This window comes from Seriola aureovittata, chromosome 4 (assembly GCF_021018895.1).
Source record: "Seriola aureovittata isolate HTS-2021-v1 ecotype China chromosome 4, ASM2101889v1, whole genome shotgun sequence".
In the NCBI taxonomy this organism is placed as follows: Eukaryota; Metazoa; Chordata; class Actinopteri; order Carangiformes; family Carangidae; genus Seriola; species Seriola aureovittata.
The window spans coordinates 2,283,573-2,300,419 of record NC_079367.1 but is presented as its reverse complement, the minus strand read 5'-3'; the positions used below and the strand labels follow the sequence as shown (position 1 = coordinate 2,300,419).

The following is a 16,847-nucleotide window of genomic DNA, read 5'->3' as shown; positions in this document are numbered from 1 at the left end:
TCATAGGAAATCTGATCAAACACACTGATCAAAAAAAACAACAACAAAAAATATAAGTTTCCAAAAGTTGTGTACAGAACCGCCCGTCGACCTTCTCAAAGGTTTTTATATCAGAAATCTGGTTCCTTACTCACTGTTTGCAAATGTAATTAATGATCACTGTTTTCATTGACTTGTCAATTGGTCACAATAATGATTTGGAATGAAGTTGACTGAAAAGATTTATTATTGCTAATAATTTCACACATGTTTTATAAACAGTCAAACAGATCGGGTCAGTTTTGACCCTGGAGGACAAAAGTTTCACGGTCGGCAGGACGACAGGACGAGGGATAAGGGATTCATAGATAAATAAAAGTTCTTCTCATTTACTTCAACAGTATGAATCGATCTCTCCAGAGAACGACAGGCTTCTCACAGAAAGTGTGTTTGCATTTTCCTCAGAACCTGCAGGAGTCTGCAGATGCTGCCAAAATAACAAAGCCTTCTGGGTAAATTTCAGGTTCTCAAAGTGGCGTGAAGAGGAACTGCTTCATCAGTTATATGTCAACATCCTTCTTCCAGAGTCACTATAGCTTTGAATATTCATGTAATCAATCTATAATTGTTTCTTCAAGCACAACCATCTGGAACAGAAGTGATTGAATCTGAGCGGCACAAATGTTCTCATGAACCGTTACATATTCTAAAGTTTTGTATTTAATGACTGTGTCTGGACCTGAAACATGCAGTTTCCCAATATGCCTCATGTATAACCTCCATATTCATTCCCCAAGCATCTAATGTTCTGTAGGAAAACCAGGAAACAGAGAAAACTGACCTCATCCTGTCATCAGAGTGAGTGTAAGTTCCTCAGTTTTGAACATGTAGAAGAGATTTGTATTATTTTACTGTGAATCAATAGTCTCTGTTTTCTGTTAAAAATACAAATCTTTTCTACAAGTGCACTTTTTTTAATGAATGCAAATCTTTTGTACGGTACTCTGCAGACTTATTTTACAGGCTTGAACAGTGTGGGCCTCCACCTTTGAAACTGATGGGAGCTTCCTGCATAACTTGCATCTGACTGAGTTGATAATGGCGAGTGAAATGAGAGCTGTGTGCAAGATGTTACCAATAAATCTTTGAGTAGAGTGTGATGCAGCTGAATAATGAGTAAATGTATGTTAATTGGACTTTAAATGTCCAATATATAATAACCAAGTTATAACTAAGTTTCATATACATTCTATGCTTATGACACGTTTATGTTTGATAAATGTAAAAATAAACATTCAGCAACTTTGTAATTTCATATAACATGTATTTCTTCATGGCAGTTTGTGCAGAAAGTGCATTTTCCAGTTGTTACTATTATTGTCATGGTGGGAGGGGCTCCGCTGACTATGCGCCGCGCTGATTGGTGCTCTCATTCATTGACACGCACACGGACCAATCGTTGACGCCTGTGCCGAGCTCAGTAACAACACACCCCCATAAAGGTTATAACTAGTTAGTAGTTATTATTAAACCTGTCAGAGAGGAGTGACCCTGAAAGGTAAAACTTACCTTGTACTTACCTTAACTTGTTATAACTTGTCTTCTTGTATCATATTATTAAGGTTTACACGGATATTAACACTGTTAGCTGTAGCTTCAGTAACGGTTTCCAATGCTATCCGTTACTGCTGTGAGCTATGAAGCTAAAGCAGAACGATTCAATAATTAGCATCTCTGTTTACAGTGGCAGTTAACCTGTTTTAACACCTGCTAAAAGACATAACCCTTCGTTAGCTCGCGGTGCTAGCCTCAGTACCGTTAGCAACAGTATGGATAACACGGACTTTCTCTCTGACCAACGTTAGCTAGCATATTAACGGTCACCGGTTGGCTAGCTGTTGTTTGAATGTCTGTAGTTGCTAGCTTAGCTCAAACTGACGGTAGGAAAGGTTTCAGGTGCGAAGCCAGGATTTTCAGGGAACGCGTCTCTCCGTATCCCTCTGTTCAGGATGTCCCGGGAACAGCTCGTCGTGCAGCGGGCTAGGAAGTCCTTCCAGACGGGAAACACCAAGCCTCTGGAGTACCGGGTCCACCAGCTGAAGAGTCTGCTCCGCTTCATCTCAGAGAGGCGGAAGGACATTGCTGATGCTGTTAAGAGGGACCTGGGCAAGGTGGGTCTGCATGGACCTTCCAGTATTCCCAGTATTCCCAGTAGGTTCTGGGATCCCGGGAATATTGAGGGATGTTGTCAGGGGCCAGGGAACTGGATGGTGGCTCTGCAGAAAGGTCACTTTATAGGAAAACACAGCAGGATGCACTTTACAACTTTACTCCAACATTTAGTGCCAGGGATTATTTTCAATCAGTGGAACAGCAGCAGTAAATTTTAAGATCATTATAGAAACAGGTCAGAACCAGACCAGGAGCAGGACTGATCCAGATCCAGGTTGCAGTTAAGACCTGGATTAGAAACCAGCTGAGGAAACAGGACACAGGTGAATATTCTCCTGTTTGTTTTTAAAGTTGCTGATCTAGTTTCTTCAGTTGTTTGAACACTGATGTAATTAAACTGACGTGTTGCTCTTTGCCTTTAAAGAGTAATGCACACTTTAAGTCTGTTTCCAGGTCAGTAAAACTTTAATGAAATCATTTTTTTCTAATGAGAACAGACAGCTGATTGGAATAAACCTGTACAAACATTATTTCACCAAACACCATCAAGTATTTATGTGTATTTTTTAGAAATTAGGAACTACAATGTACTGCAAGTTACTCTTTTAACCACACTGTAATCATCATCATAAGCTATCAATCAGAATACTGAACACATGAGTGAACGTGTTGTTTTCCTGCTTCCTCTCCAACATGTGTAGTATTGTTATTGTTCGAATATTCCTTCATTAATCAATCAATCAATCAGACTTTATTTGTATTGCATTTAGAAGCAATAAAAAAAACACTCCCACCCCCTCATTCACTCACTCACATGCAAAACAATAAATGACCAAGTAATTAATAAAAACAATAAAAATAAGACAATAACAACACGAACTGTGAAACACTGAAGACTGGAGTAAAGATAACGACAGAGTGATAAAGATAAAATAATGAAATACTGAAACAGAGGAGATGTATTAAAGTGAGTAAAACCAGAAGTGAAAGGTAGGATATTAATGATCAAATAATAATTAAGACAAAATAGTAAAATGCTAAAAGAGAGGAGATGTTTGTTAGAGAGTAAGACCAGAAATAAAAATAGAAATAAAATAAATAACCAGAAATAGAAGTATGGTGATAGAAGGAAAACAACCCAGCAAATAATCATAGATTACAAATACAGGTAAACAGCTTAAAATATATAAATATATCGAAAGATAAATAAATGAAATGAAATTAAAAGCCAGAGTAAACCAGTAAACATTAACAAACCAGCTGGGACTGAAGGATTGAACCGGGCCTCAGGTTCTGTCCCGTCTTTCAGAGCGAACACGGGACGGAGCTGTTTGAGACTCTGGGCCTGGAGGGAGAAATCAAACTGGCCATCGACAAGCTGGCGGAGTGGGCGGCTCCTCGGCCGGTGGAGAAGAACCTCCTCACCATCTCAGACGAGGTCTACGTCCAGCCTGAGCCCCTGGGGGTGGTGCTGATCATCGGGGCCTGGAACTACCCCTGGGCGGTCACGCTCCAGCCGCTGGTGGGAGCCATCGCTGCAGGTAACAAATACACCTGTAGACTTTATGTTCCTATTCTACAACATGAGGTGTTCTGCTTCCTGAGTGTGGTCGTGTTTTCAAAATGGAAGGTAACTGTTTCTATGAATTGTCTTTGTTTGACTGTTTGTAGCTTCTTGTTGTCGTTGTTGTTGTTGTTGTTGTTTCTCTTTTCAGACTGAACATCTGCTTGTTTTTAGCTAATTGTAGGATTTTATCACTTGTGTTGTTTTTGTTGCTACACATGTAAAAGTTCAACTAGAGACAGAAGTGGAGAATTATCTACAGATATAAACTGTGCAACTCGTTAGTTTCATACTTTGTTTTGAAACTGTTAAACTGCATCGTCCCTATTAAATAAAGAAATAAACAAAACTGTTGCACGTCTCGACACTAAATCCTTCTTAAGTGATATTACGTTAGAAAGTCACGTCATATTTCATATTTAACACTTTTAGTTTATTGAAGTGTTTGATTTCGATTTTCAGATTCCGCAGACTCACGTCTGTTTATCTCGTTTGACATTAACCTGTCGCTGTGATGTGTTTATGTTCTCAAGGAAAAAAGACTCTTTGATGACGCTGCATCGTCTCATCTGTTTCTCTGTCACGTCCCAGGAAACGCAGCAGTAATAAAACCATCTGAAGTCAGCTCTCACTCTGCGAAGGTCATGGAGGAGCTGCTCCCTCAGTATCTGGACAGAGTGAGCCTCTTTCTTCCATATGATCTTTGATCTCTGCTCGGTGTGAACATACAGGAAGCTGTAATGACCGGATCACTTCTCTGTAGGATCTGTACCCAGTGGTGACGGGCGGCGTGTCAGAGACGCAGGAGCTGCTGAGGCAGAGGTTCGACCACATCTTCTACACAGGAAGCAGCTCGGTGGGCAAACTAGTGATGGAGGCCGCAGCTCGCCACCTCACCCCCGTCACCCTGGAGCTGGGCGGGAAGAGTCCCTGCTACATCGACAGCAACTGTGACATCACTGTCGCATGTCGGTCAGTCCCTTGGATCTCACACATACAGACACAGATATGTGCTGGTCTGCCGGTGTGTGTGTGTGAAGTGAGATAATAACACAACATAAAGACAGGAAGTGTTTTCAGTTTCTTTCTCTTCTTCACAGTCGCATCACGTGGGGAAAGTTTGTGAACTGTGGTCAGACGTGCATCGCTCCAGACTACATCCTGTGTGAAGCGTCCATCCAGAGCAGAGTGGTGGACGAGATCAGGAAGAACATCAAGGTCTGACACTGAGGTTTTAATCTGTGTCAGGAAAGTTATGGAAGAAAGAGGGGATGATGTGGAAATGCTTTAATGTTTGTCCACAGATGTTTTTATGTTCTGGTCCCAGAGAAACACGATTCTGTTTTTACAGTAGAAACTTGAGTTGTCCGATCAGGTCAGTGTGAAGATGCTGTGACGTGTTTCGCAGGAGTTTTACACAGATAATCCAAAGACGTTTGAGGACTACGGACGCATTGTCAACCAGAGACACTTCCAGAGGGTCATGGCTCTGATGGAGGGCAGCACGGTCGCTGTGGGCGGAGACAGTGATGAATCCCAGTGTTACATCGGTGAGTCGTGTGTCTGAGCCGCCGGCCATCTTGAAAAGTGTACGACTTTTTTTTCTTCTAAAAACTTCAATCTCCAAATGTGAGATTATTTTCCTCAGTGAGGTTTCAAAACTCCGTCACATTATATCTGCATATAACGTCAATCACAATCTGGACTGACTCCTCCTCCTCGCAGCTCCGACCGTCCTGAAGGACGTGACGAGGGAATCTAAAGTGATGAGGGAGGAGATCTTCGGGCCGCTGCTGCCCATCATCACGGTGAGCGGCGTGGACGAGGCCATCCAGTTCATCAACGAGAGAGAGAAGCCGCTGGTCGTCTACGTCTTCTCCAATAACAACAAGGTGAAACACATCGTCAGCAGACAGGTGTTTCCCTCCTTCAGGTTAACGTTCAGACCACATTTGTGTCTCACTTCCTCCCCCTCTGCTCTGACCCCTCCCCTCTGATAACCAGCTGATCAAACGGGTGATCGCTGAGACGTCCAGCGGCGCTCTGCTGGCCAACGACTGTCTGGTCCACTTCACCGTCAGCGCTCTGCCCTTCGGAGGAGTCGGTGAGTGTGTGAACGTGAGATCCACCTGCAGCTGCTTTACCCTCCACAACAAAGATGACTAACCCCCCCCCCCCCCCCCGCCACCTCCCCAGGTAACAGCGGGATGGGCTGCTACCACGGCCGCCACAGCTTCGACCAGCTCAGCCACCTGCGCAGCTGTCTGATCAAGCAGCTGAAGATGGAGGGTGTGAACAGCATGCGGTACCCCCCCCACACCGCCAAGAAACTGGGCTGGGCTCGATTCTTTCTGCTCAAGCAGTTCAACGTGTACAGGCTGCGGCGCATGGCGCTGCTCGCCATGTTGGCCGGGCTGGCGGCGTTTGTGGTTCAGGTAAGTAAATTAAACCAGACGGGTCAAACAGGAAACAAAGGTCTGTTTCATTAAAGGGGAATAAGTTCTGAGGAAACGTGTTGAGTTCATATTTATTCAGTTCTGTTCAGTCTCTGGATCCGTTCAGTCTGATGCTTCACTCTCCATTCATTTCACTTCTGTCTGTTATTCTGGTAATTAATGGGAATAAAATCATTTTAATTAGCACCAAATTATATTGTTCTTTACTGGAAACAAAGAGACCAGAATTATTTTGATCCACACAGCGGTCACTCGTCTTCCTGTGTCCTCACACAGAAACAACTAATAAAACAAACAATAATCAAAATCACACTTAATCAATAAAAAACAAAAAAACAAAACAAGATAAAAGAATTCAAATAACAGAGAAACGCACACAGCCTGTATTCAGACGCTGAGCCTTAAACCAGCTGACTGCTGGAACTTTGTGATGTCACAACAAAGCATTCACCAAGCCCCGCCCACCTGGACCCACCATCCAAACCTTGCAGGAAACAGAGAGGCTCAGAGCCTCCTCTCTTCTGATTGGCTCACAGACCTGTTGTTACTAGAGCTGCAGAGAGAAGCCTGAGAGAGGAGATGTGAAACTACACTGAGATGGTTTTTATATCTTCTGATGGAGCAACACTTTAAATAAAACACAGAAGAAGAAACATGGAGCTTAATCATGCGACTGCGTCTGATTTCAAATCTGTGAAAAATGAACCACTCTGTCGTGACTGATTGAGATGACGGTTCAGTTCAGGTCATAATTAAAGTCACATGTTTTCCAACAGCTGTTAGACCATGATGTGATCCTTCATTAATAATTGACTGGCTGGTTTCCCTCTGATCCAGAATCTGCTGGGACCTCGTTCACCTTCACAGCAGGAACATGATGTTTTCATAGAGCAGCTCCGTGTTGTGTTCACGTGTGTGTTTTAACAGTGGGTCTTTTGTGTGACGACTGTTTACGGGCGTTTAAATAACGACGGACACATTTTCCCATGATGAGCAGATACAGGGACTCCGCTCCACATACCCACAATCCCACAGGCCCCCGTCCCCTCACACAACAATGGCCTTTGTCCCCGGCAGACAATGTGTACTGTTGTCCAGGAAATCTAACCACTGAATGCCCCCTCATCTACCCTCCCTTTAATTACCCAGCATGCCTCACTCTCCTCTTCTAAATGGCCCCTTTTGTTTTGGACCCCTCCACTTCTGTTGACATCCACACTGTTGTTTCTCCTGCAGAGGTTCCGGCTGTGAGGCTGAGGACCAGACTCTGCTGGTCTGTGCTGGACCGTGTCCTGGTGCAGGTGGTGCGGGGCCCGGGGCTGTGATTAACTGGTCCATATCATTTCATCCATGTTGAAACACCTGACTGATTGATACGGTGGCCCTGAAGGTTCAAACCCCTGCAGCTTCAGAAACACATGAAAAACATCTTCCTCAGTTTGACAGACCACGTGCTGCTACACAACAGGAAGTGTTTCTAGGGGACGTTAGTCATGAAGACGGCTCATTGGCTACTTGAGCTAAAGCTAAAGTTTGTTCTGTTCATTATAACGTCGATCACATGATTCAGATATTATTGCAAAAATGTTAGCCGTTAGCTTAGCCTTCAGGTCCATCATGTTTTTGTGTCCCCTCTTCCGTCGTGTCTGTATTTGCAGCTCGTGTCAAAGTGATGAAGATGTTTTCTGAGCTTGTTTGTCTTTTGAGCTTCAGGGCCACCGTACATTCACATCTCTTCTGTTACAACTTCAAGCTGCTATTAAAGTTTTTAATGTCAATTTTATAGAATTAAAATCTGTAATTATTATTATTATTATTATTTAACCTGGTAAAAGGAGATTTTACTTTAACAAAATAATGAAATTAATTTCATGAATATCATCTGCTTTGAATGTTGCCATGGTAACTTCTGTTACTCCTTTTTATTCCATTTTGAATCCTGATAATATTTTATTGTTTCTGCCATTAAACATTAAACAAAACAACACGTTGATTATAACTCATTGTCTTATTATCAACACTGGAATATTATTGAGCAGATACCAAGGTCACTGGAGTTTATGAGGCTGTTATTAAGATACACTGACCCCAACTACGGGCAGTAAAAGGCTGCGTGTGTGTGTGTGTGTGTGTGTGCGCGCGTGCGCAGGCGGGTCTTGGAGGGGGGGGGGGGTTTAATGTTATGAAGGCTCTCAGTGTGTGAACGCAGCTCCAGCTCCTCGTCACGGTGACCGAGCCTCCCGGTAAACTGACCCCAGATCAGAGTGACTGATGAGCGGTGAGAGTCGCTCGGAGAGCCGGGAGCGTGTCGGACACCTGAACCGCTCTGAGATCAGATCAGTGACGGACCATTCTCTACAACCTCCACACAGAAAACTGGATGTGTTTCACCTGAGCTGCTCCGGACCGCGGTGAGTTCAACTCCTCTCTATCGATTTATTGATTATCTAACCATCGTCGATCAGATGATTTAAAGATGAAACATCCAGAGTTTCTTATAAAACAAACGACAGAGACTCGAAATTAAAATCAAAATGTTTGTTTCTCTCAAGTCAAAGACGCAGTTGTCACAGTGTCACAGTGACGATGACTTCACATGAGAAAAACAATCTGCAGGAAGTTTTTGGAAAACTTTTCTCTTATCTTAAAAAAAATAATCCTGTTTTTATTTTATTTTAATTTTTTCTAGTAAATAGTTTTAAAATTATGTTTTTATTCATTTAAATGAAGAAAAACTGGATTTTTTTATTTTATTTTTTTAAGTGAATGCATTAAGCTTCCTTATGATCAATACCGTCTAATCACTGCGGGTTAATAGAAATACATGATTGTTCCACTTTGACCTCTGACAACCTGTTGAAGTCTTAATTAAATGATGATGTTTTTATGCAGCTGTGCTTCAGGGAAAAGAGAGAAAGACATGAAAACTGACAGGAGCCATTTCCAGTCATTTCATTTCAACTACAGATGTTTCTATATTTGACAGATGTTTGGTGTGAGGCTCGAGATTTCACATCCACAGACTGTTTAACAGAGTTTTAACAGAGTTTTAAAACAAACCTTCATTTTATAAATAACATTTTCTTGATTTAAGAAAACAAGGATTTGAGTGTTTATGGAAAACTTTCCTTTAATTTACTTTTTTTTCACTTTATTCATGTTAGTTATTACAAATGAATGTACATTAGTATTTGAAAGTTGTATGTTTTATATATTTGATATGATATATATTGATATATTTGTTTATTATGTTGTTTATTTGCACATTATTTACAGTGTTGTATTGTGTTGTGTGTGTATTATTGACCTCGACGCCTTCTTTAAGGGCCTGAGCGATGTTCCTGTCATAAAATAAGGGAAACACTTGTAATTATATATTTCTATATTCATTGTTGTATCCTGACTAAAAATATTATATAAACAAAGTTATAATTTATAGAGTTTTAGTTTTAAAATCCATCTCACCTTGAATTCTGCCTTGATTTAAAGTCAGCAGAGGTTCTGATGTTGAGACTGGAAAATAAATTATTTACAATAAAATCTCATTGCAAAGTTTAAATTGATTAAACATTTTGTCACAGTGCTGCGTCACTTCTCAGTATCGGTCGTCAGTCGTCTGGTTGGTTTTTGATCGTCTGTTCTGTGACGCTCAGTTTGTTCAATTTACATAGATACAGGAAATAAAAGTTGTTCCAGGACATGTTGATTGTTCATTTTTAAAATTGGAAGGACCAGTGTGGAAGGTTTAGTGACATCTAGTGGTGTAGGAGAACCTACGGTGGCCCTCAGGTAATGTAAAACATGAAGGGCCCTCTCTACAGCCAGAGTTTGGTTTGTCCCTTCTGAGCCACTGTACAAAGATGGCGGTGCAACATGGCAGCTCATTCTAAACTAATGAAAAGACAATGATTCTCACACTGATGAAAACCTACTTATGAATATAATATTACCCTTCTGCGCTTGAATCCTGCGCACTGGCCCTTTAAGTTCAGTATGTGTGTCACCTCACACACCCTCCCTGCTGAAACACCTGTGCTGTACCCACAGTTCCACCTGTATGTATGGAGAGGCAGGCGGTGCAGCGGGCCAGGGAGGCCTTCCTGAGCGGCCGCGCTCGGCCTCTGGAGTTCAGGCTGCAGCAGCTTCACGCTCTGCAGAGGATGATCACTGAGAAGGAGACTGAGATTTCCACCGCTCTCAAACAGGACATCAACAGGGTGAGTGTCACACACTGAGTCACATGTCTGCAGGTGCAGCTGTTGTCTGACTGACAGGATGTTCTGTTTCCTGCAGAGTCAGTACGACACGCCGCTGCTGGAGCTGATCGGCATCGAGAACGAGATCAAGCTGGCCACGGAGAAGCTGGCGGAGTGGGCGGCTCCTCGCCACGTGGAGAGGAACCTCCTCACCATCTCAGACGAGGTCTATATTCAGCCCGAGCCCCTGGGGGTGGTGCTCATCATCGGGGCCTGGAACTACCCCTGGGCCCTCACCCTCCTGCCCCTGGTCGGAGCTATCGCTGCAGGTAGGGACCCTGCGTCTCCCGGCCCCCCCACACCAGAGTCACAGTGTTGTTGTTGCAGAGCAGACCTCTGCTCAGGTGGATCAAAGTCCATGAACTCATAAAATGATTCAAGTGTGGAGTGATAGACAAGTCAACCAATCGCAGTCCGTTTACACCCCCTGACCTGGGAAGGTGCAATAAGCTAAATGTGACCATACCTGTGCAGGTGACACAGACCACCAGGAGTTTAAAGTTTCCAGAGAGAAGAAGAATCTCAGGTCCAACTCGTCATTTCCAGATTTGTATAAATTCAGATTTAGGACATAACTTTAGAAGAAGTGCAGCAGTGATGAAATGATGCTTGTGTTCACTGGTTGAAAGTCTGAGTGTCGCTCTGAGCTGAGATGAATCTGAAGTCTTGTAGAGAAGCACATGAAGTTCAGGACTGACGTTCTGTGAGAACAGAGTAAATGCTGCTGCTGTTCCTCCTCAGATCGACCAGCATGTGCACTGGTGAAGAGACGAGAGCGTCTTCAGCCATTTTCACTCTTTTATTGGCACAAAACTGTAAAACATTTACCAATATCCTGATACAACAGATCTATAACATAATGCATAAACATACATGTTGGTCACACTCCTGTTTTGCAGCTGAACTGTCCTGCTGTGAACCTCCTCTGACTTCCCGCCTCAGCTCTGCATTCTCAGCCTCCGCTCGCTCGCCCTCCCTCTCTCAGTGACCTCATCCCATTGATAGAAACCCGTGTTCTCTCTCTCTCTCTCTCTCTCTCTCTCTCTCACCAGGGAACGCAGCTGTGGTGAAGCCGTCGGAGCTCAGCGAGTACTCCTCCCTCCTGCTGCGGGCGCTGCTGCCTCGGTATCTGGACAAGGTCTGAACTGCAGCGTCTGTTGTTGGTGTGAACGGCGACGCACAGACAGTTTTTATTCCTCGGCCGAGTGGCCGCTGAGTGAGGGGACTCCCTCTGTCAGACCGTGTCACCAGGAGAGAGGGTTGGTGGGACGATGGCTCCTCCTGTTGTGATGTCATAATGAGAGTTTCAGTCGGGAAACGTGAGATTTGGTTTGTTAAACTTGGATCTTTGGTCTCAGGTTCGTCCAGACAGATTTTGTAGATGGTGTTTGCTCAGTTGTAACGGCCTGAATTTATTAAACTTTTCAGAATTACACTTAAATCAATCAATCAAACTTTATTAGTGCAGCACTTTTGACACAGGTTGGAGCAGTTCAGAATTCACAGGCGACTTATGAGCAAAAAAGAAAAAGGACAAATGAAATAAGAAAGATGAGAATGAGACACAATAAAATAGGTGAATGAAATAAAGTGACTAATGACATTTACGTTTAAAGACTTCAACACTTCCGGCTGCTCAGGTTCTCGGGTCACACTGTTCATATCTGCCGATGCAAGAGCTTTAAAAACAAAAGAACTTTAAAATCACTACAGATTCTGACAGGAAACAAATGTTTCTGCTGGAGACGTCCTGTCCTGTGTCACTGAGCAGCGTCAGTTAATCTCTGAAGTTTAAAGTTTCATTCAGTGTTTCTCCTGGTTTGAGGAGAGACCTCTGTGGAGAATTCAGCTGCTGAACGTCTGGTTCATAAGTTAATCAGTGAAGAACACTCTGAAGTAACTCACCTATTGAAGACTAAAGGAGGTTTTGTCTTGTCCAGTCTGGGCCGACTCAGCGCTTTAGCTGCAGGGATCATTAAAGGTTTTCAGATTTTCCATCGACTGTAGAAGCAGATATGAACCCGACCGTCCTCCTCGTGCTGTTTATTTCAGGAGCTGTATCCGGTGGTGACGGGCGGAGCTTCAGAGACGCAGGAGCTGCTGAGGCAGAGGTTCGACCACGTCTTCTACACAGGAAGCAGCTCGGTCGGCAAACTGGTGATGGAGGCCGCAGCTCGCCACCTCACCCCCGTCACCCTGGAGCTGGGCGGGAAGAGTCCCTGCTACATCGACAGGAACTGTGACATCAGAACCGCCTGCCGGTAACACACTCACACGCTCCTCTTTTTTAGGGGCTTTTGTCTTTATTTGATTGGCGGGTGATGATAGACAGGAAATGCAGGGACAGACAGGCGGCTGGTCTCTGCAGTTGGCTCGCCTCAAACCGCTGCTCTTTAACGTCCACAACAAAACGCTTCACACGTTTTTAGCTTCTGCATCATCTGCTGGTTTGTCAATGACACTGAGGCTCAACGACTCATTCCTCAACTTTCCAAACTTGATTGATTGATTGATTGATTTCCTACCTGGTCCACAGGTTCCATTCATTTCAGTAGACAAGACAAAATACAGAATCTGTCACAGTGAATCATTTGTTGGCTGCTGAGCACAAACTTTATTTTATGTAAGAAATAAAACACTGTCTTCAGCAAATGTTCAACTTCAAGGATCTTTGGCAGCCAACAGTTCTCAGATGTCGGAGTGTCATGGAATGTGTCACCAAGCACAGATTTAAAAAGCCGTGATGGGAAAATGATTGAAAACAACATTAATGTATTAAACCAAAACGATCTGTTCAGCTCCACATTAGTAAATGTACCTGAATGAGACTTTCTCACAGTATTAAAACACTGACACATTCAAACTGTACATTAGATAAAGTGTAACTGTTTGTACGTCACTTCCTGGTTCGTGTGCAGTCGGATCACCTGGGGGAAGTTTGTGAACTGTGGTCAGACGTGCATCGCTCCGGACTTCATCCTGTGTGAACCGTCCATCCAGGGACAAGTGGTGGACCGGATCCGACAGACTCTACTGGTAACATTTAAACTCTGAACTGATCAGGTCTGACTTGTTAGTGTGAGAGTGTGTGTGAGGTACTGATCTATAGTCAGTGTGTTACCTGCAGTAGATGCAGTAGAGCACCGCCCACAGCAGCTCGTCCCTCAGCTGCTGCACCTGTGCTACAATACGTTAATGTACTGATACGAGGCTGTCTCCTGAACACCTCCTGAACATCACCTGAACATCACCTGAACGTTGACTCTACTGCAGGTAACTCACTGACTGTAGGTGAGATAAGAAATGACTTGAACTGTCTCTTTAATGCGAGCGAGTTTCCTGACCTTTTTTCCATCCCAGGAGTTTTACGGTGCGGATCCTAAATGCTCCCCGGACTACGGCCGAGTCGTCAACCAGCGTCACTTCAACAGAGTCATGAGTCTGATGGAGGGGTACACTCCTGTGGTGGGGGGCCAGAGTGACGCCTCCCAGTGCTACATTGGTAGGAAGATACGTTTTGTTAATCTCTCAGTTCAGATCAGACAACAGTAAAGACTGCTGTATGTTTCTGTTTTAAAAGCCCCCACAGTGCTGAAGGACGTGCCCCCCCACTCCAGACTGATGCAGGAGGAGATCTTCGGCCCCCTGCTGCCCATCGTGACCGTGAGCGACATGGACGACGCCATTCGCTTCATCAACGAGAGAGAGAAACCTCTGGCCCTGTACATCTTCTGCTCTGACAAGAAGGTGAAACATCTGGAAAACAGATTTAAGAAGGTTTAAGTTTAATGAAGCTTCTTCTTCATGTGTCTCGTGTGTGTGTGTGTGTGTGTGTGTGTGTGTGTGTGTGTGTGTGTCCAGGCTGTGAAGAGGATGATAGAGGAGACCACAAGTGGAGGAGTGACGGTCAACGACGTGATGATGCACTACACGCTCAGCTCTCTGCCGTTTGGTGGCGTTGGTGAGACTGACTGAAGTTACTGTCTGTGTTCAGGACATTTATTATTATTATTTAATATATGTTATAAACTTATATTTTCATATATCCAGAGGATGTATAGATGTGATAGTAATATATCCCCTGACAGGTGACACATATGGCAACATCTCTATGATATAGGGACATATATATCTTATATTACTTCTCTGTTTTCTCAGGTTCAATAATCCTAAACACTCAAACCAACTTCTGTTATCAACTCTTGTGTCTGTTACCTAGCAACCAACGCTTCTTCTCTCACCTCATCTCACTGACGTATTTTTGTGAACCTGAAATTTACAATGTCGCTAACTCAGGAGATAAAAGAGACAGAGAGGTTAAGATAGGCTGCGTTGATGTTTGGTCCGCGGTGTTGAAGCAATAAAAGAGCAGCGACACGGAGGAAACACGTGAAGTGGAACAGTTTTACTGACGTTAGGAAGCTCGTATTAAACACTTCCTACCTTCAGTCAGGAAGCTCGTATTAAACACTTCCTACCTTCAGTCAGGAAGCTCGTATTAAACACTTCCTATCTTCAGTCAGGAAGCTCGTATTAAACACTTCCTACCTTCAGTCAGGATGGGAACATTGACTGAGCAACTATTCATCTGTGATGGCTTTTTTCCTAAATCGAGTCTTAACCCTGGTTACCGTGGTTACCAAACAGTCTGTCAAAGCAAACATGAATAACTCATCTGTTTTTATGCAAATTTCAATTTATTCATAAGAAAATTATTGATCTGAAACAATTTGATGAGTCGACAATGAAGCTGCTTTATTAATTGACAATTACAGTCATTTCACTTTTGTCCACTAGTGGGCAGAAAAACACGTAAACAAGCTGCTACCAGCGGCTAATGTAGCTGCTGTTGCTAACATGTTAGCAAACAGCTGATTCATACGGTGGCCCTGAGGGCTCAAAGCCCCGCAGCTTGAGAAAACACCTTCATCAACACATGAGCTGCAAATACTCACAACACAACAGGAAGTGTTTCCAGGGGGACACTAAAAAGTGATGAACCTCGCACTTGCATGGATGTACTATAATACATCCATGGTTCAATGGTTTTAACTTCAAAAGCCACAAAACATTGAAAGTGCGTCCCAGCCTGGTTCATCACTTTTTAGTGTCCCCTGGAAACACTTCCTGTTGTCGTCTGTGTGTATTTGGTTGTTGTGAGTATTTGCAGCTCGTGTGTTGTGACATTGATGAAGATGTTTTTCTGAATTTGTGTTTTCTCCAGCTGCAGTGCTTTGTCCTCTCAGGGCCACCGTACAGGATCGTTTTGAGGGATGACACTTTGAGTTTTGTTGTATAAACTTGAAGAAAACTGAAACGTGCTTCGTGTAAAAACGTGTCATCAGTGGGACGCAGGTGGTGATAGCTTGTTTCACCGATTAAATTTACCTCTGCAGCTCTGGTGTCATCATGGAGGTAGCACCTGTCTGCAGCCCCCACCCAGCCACATGAAAACCTCCACATCACCTGTTTGTCTCCTCCAGGTCAGAGTGGTATGGGCCGTTACCATGGCAAACACACCTTTGATCAGCTGAGCCACCAGAGGGCGTGTCTGGTCCGCTCTCTGGGCATGGAGAGCGTGAACCTGGCTCGGTACCCTCCTCAGGACCGCCGGCGGGCGCGCAGGGCGAGGATGGCCCTGAAGTCGCCCCTGATCGACACGTCAAAGAGGACGTTCATCTGGGCCGTCATCGCCACCGTCATCGGCTTCGGCCTCTTCATCACGCTCCTCGTCATCCTGCTCATCGCTGCCGGTCTCAACTGCACCTGCTGGTACTGGAGAGGCTTCTATAACTAGAGACACTGAACTTCTCTGAGGCCGAAGAAGAAGAAGAAGAAGAAGAAGAAGGAGACGTGCCTGTGACGTGTTCTATGATTAGAACATGAATTGTGTTTCACATTCAGATATTTAAAGATAAATAAGAGGATAACTTTTAGATCTAACGTTTATTTTCTGTGTGTTTTGTATCAGATGAACCTGGTTTCTCTCTTCTTCAGGAGTTTAAACACATTTCATCATGGAGAGAGAAATTCTCAGTTTTCAGAAATGTTTGTTTGTTTGTTCCTAAATAAAATGATTGATGATATGTTAATATTTATTTAGCAGATTTTATAATTCTTCTGAAAATGCATTTTCTTCTTCAAATGATTTAATAATAATAACTTTATTTATATAGCACTAGCAGCAAAGTGCTGTCCAGTCATAAAAACAAAACAAAGCAATAAAAGACACAGAGAGTCAAAGTGTTAATTAACCTTCTGTTTATTTGTTTATTTATTTATTCATAAATGTATCTATTTTATTTGTTTATTTTACTTTTATAATTTGGAGAATTTGGTATCTGAGAATGTAACTCTTTATGTTTTGGAACTCTCTCTCTTTGTGTTTATTGTATGAATTTTATTACTATTACTGTTATT

General features: G+C 43.4%; 2 protein-coding genes across 2 annotated transcripts; both read left to right on the top strand.

Moving 5' to 3' along the window:
• Positions 1–1,419: 1,419 nt before the first annotated feature.
• Positions 1,420–8,164, top strand: LOC130167935 (aldehyde dehydrogenase family 3 member A2-like). The gene is made up of 11 exons (XM_056374482.1): positions 1,420–1,537; positions 1,988–2,150; positions 3,461–3,692; positions 4,307–4,392; positions 4,479–4,687; positions 4,816–4,933; positions 5,124–5,265; positions 5,441–5,607; positions 5,720–5,819; positions 5,912–6,150; positions 7,408–8,164. The coding sequence occupies exons 2-11, from the start codon at positions 1,989–1,991 to the stop codon at positions 7,420–7,422; spliced, it is 1,470 nt and encodes a 489-aa protein (XP_056230457.1). The 5' UTR covers positions 1,420–1,537; position 1,988; the 3' UTR covers positions 7,423–8,164.
• A 144-nt stretch (positions 8,165–8,308) lies between these two features.
• Positions 8,309–16,670, top strand: LOC130167934 (aldehyde dehydrogenase, dimeric NADP-preferring-like). The gene is made up of 10 exons (XM_056374481.1): positions 8,309–8,582; positions 10,219–10,388; positions 10,465–10,696; positions 11,480–11,565; positions 12,480–12,688; positions 13,346–13,463; positions 13,788–13,929; positions 14,008–14,174; positions 14,289–14,388; positions 15,911–16,670. The coding sequence occupies exons 2-10, from the start codon at positions 10,233–10,235 to the stop codon at positions 16,222–16,224; spliced, it is 1,524 nt and encodes a 507-aa protein (XP_056230456.1). The 5' UTR covers positions 8,309–8,582; positions 10,219–10,232; the 3' UTR covers positions 16,225–16,670.
• The last annotated feature ends 177 nt before the right edge of the window (positions 16,671–16,847 follow it).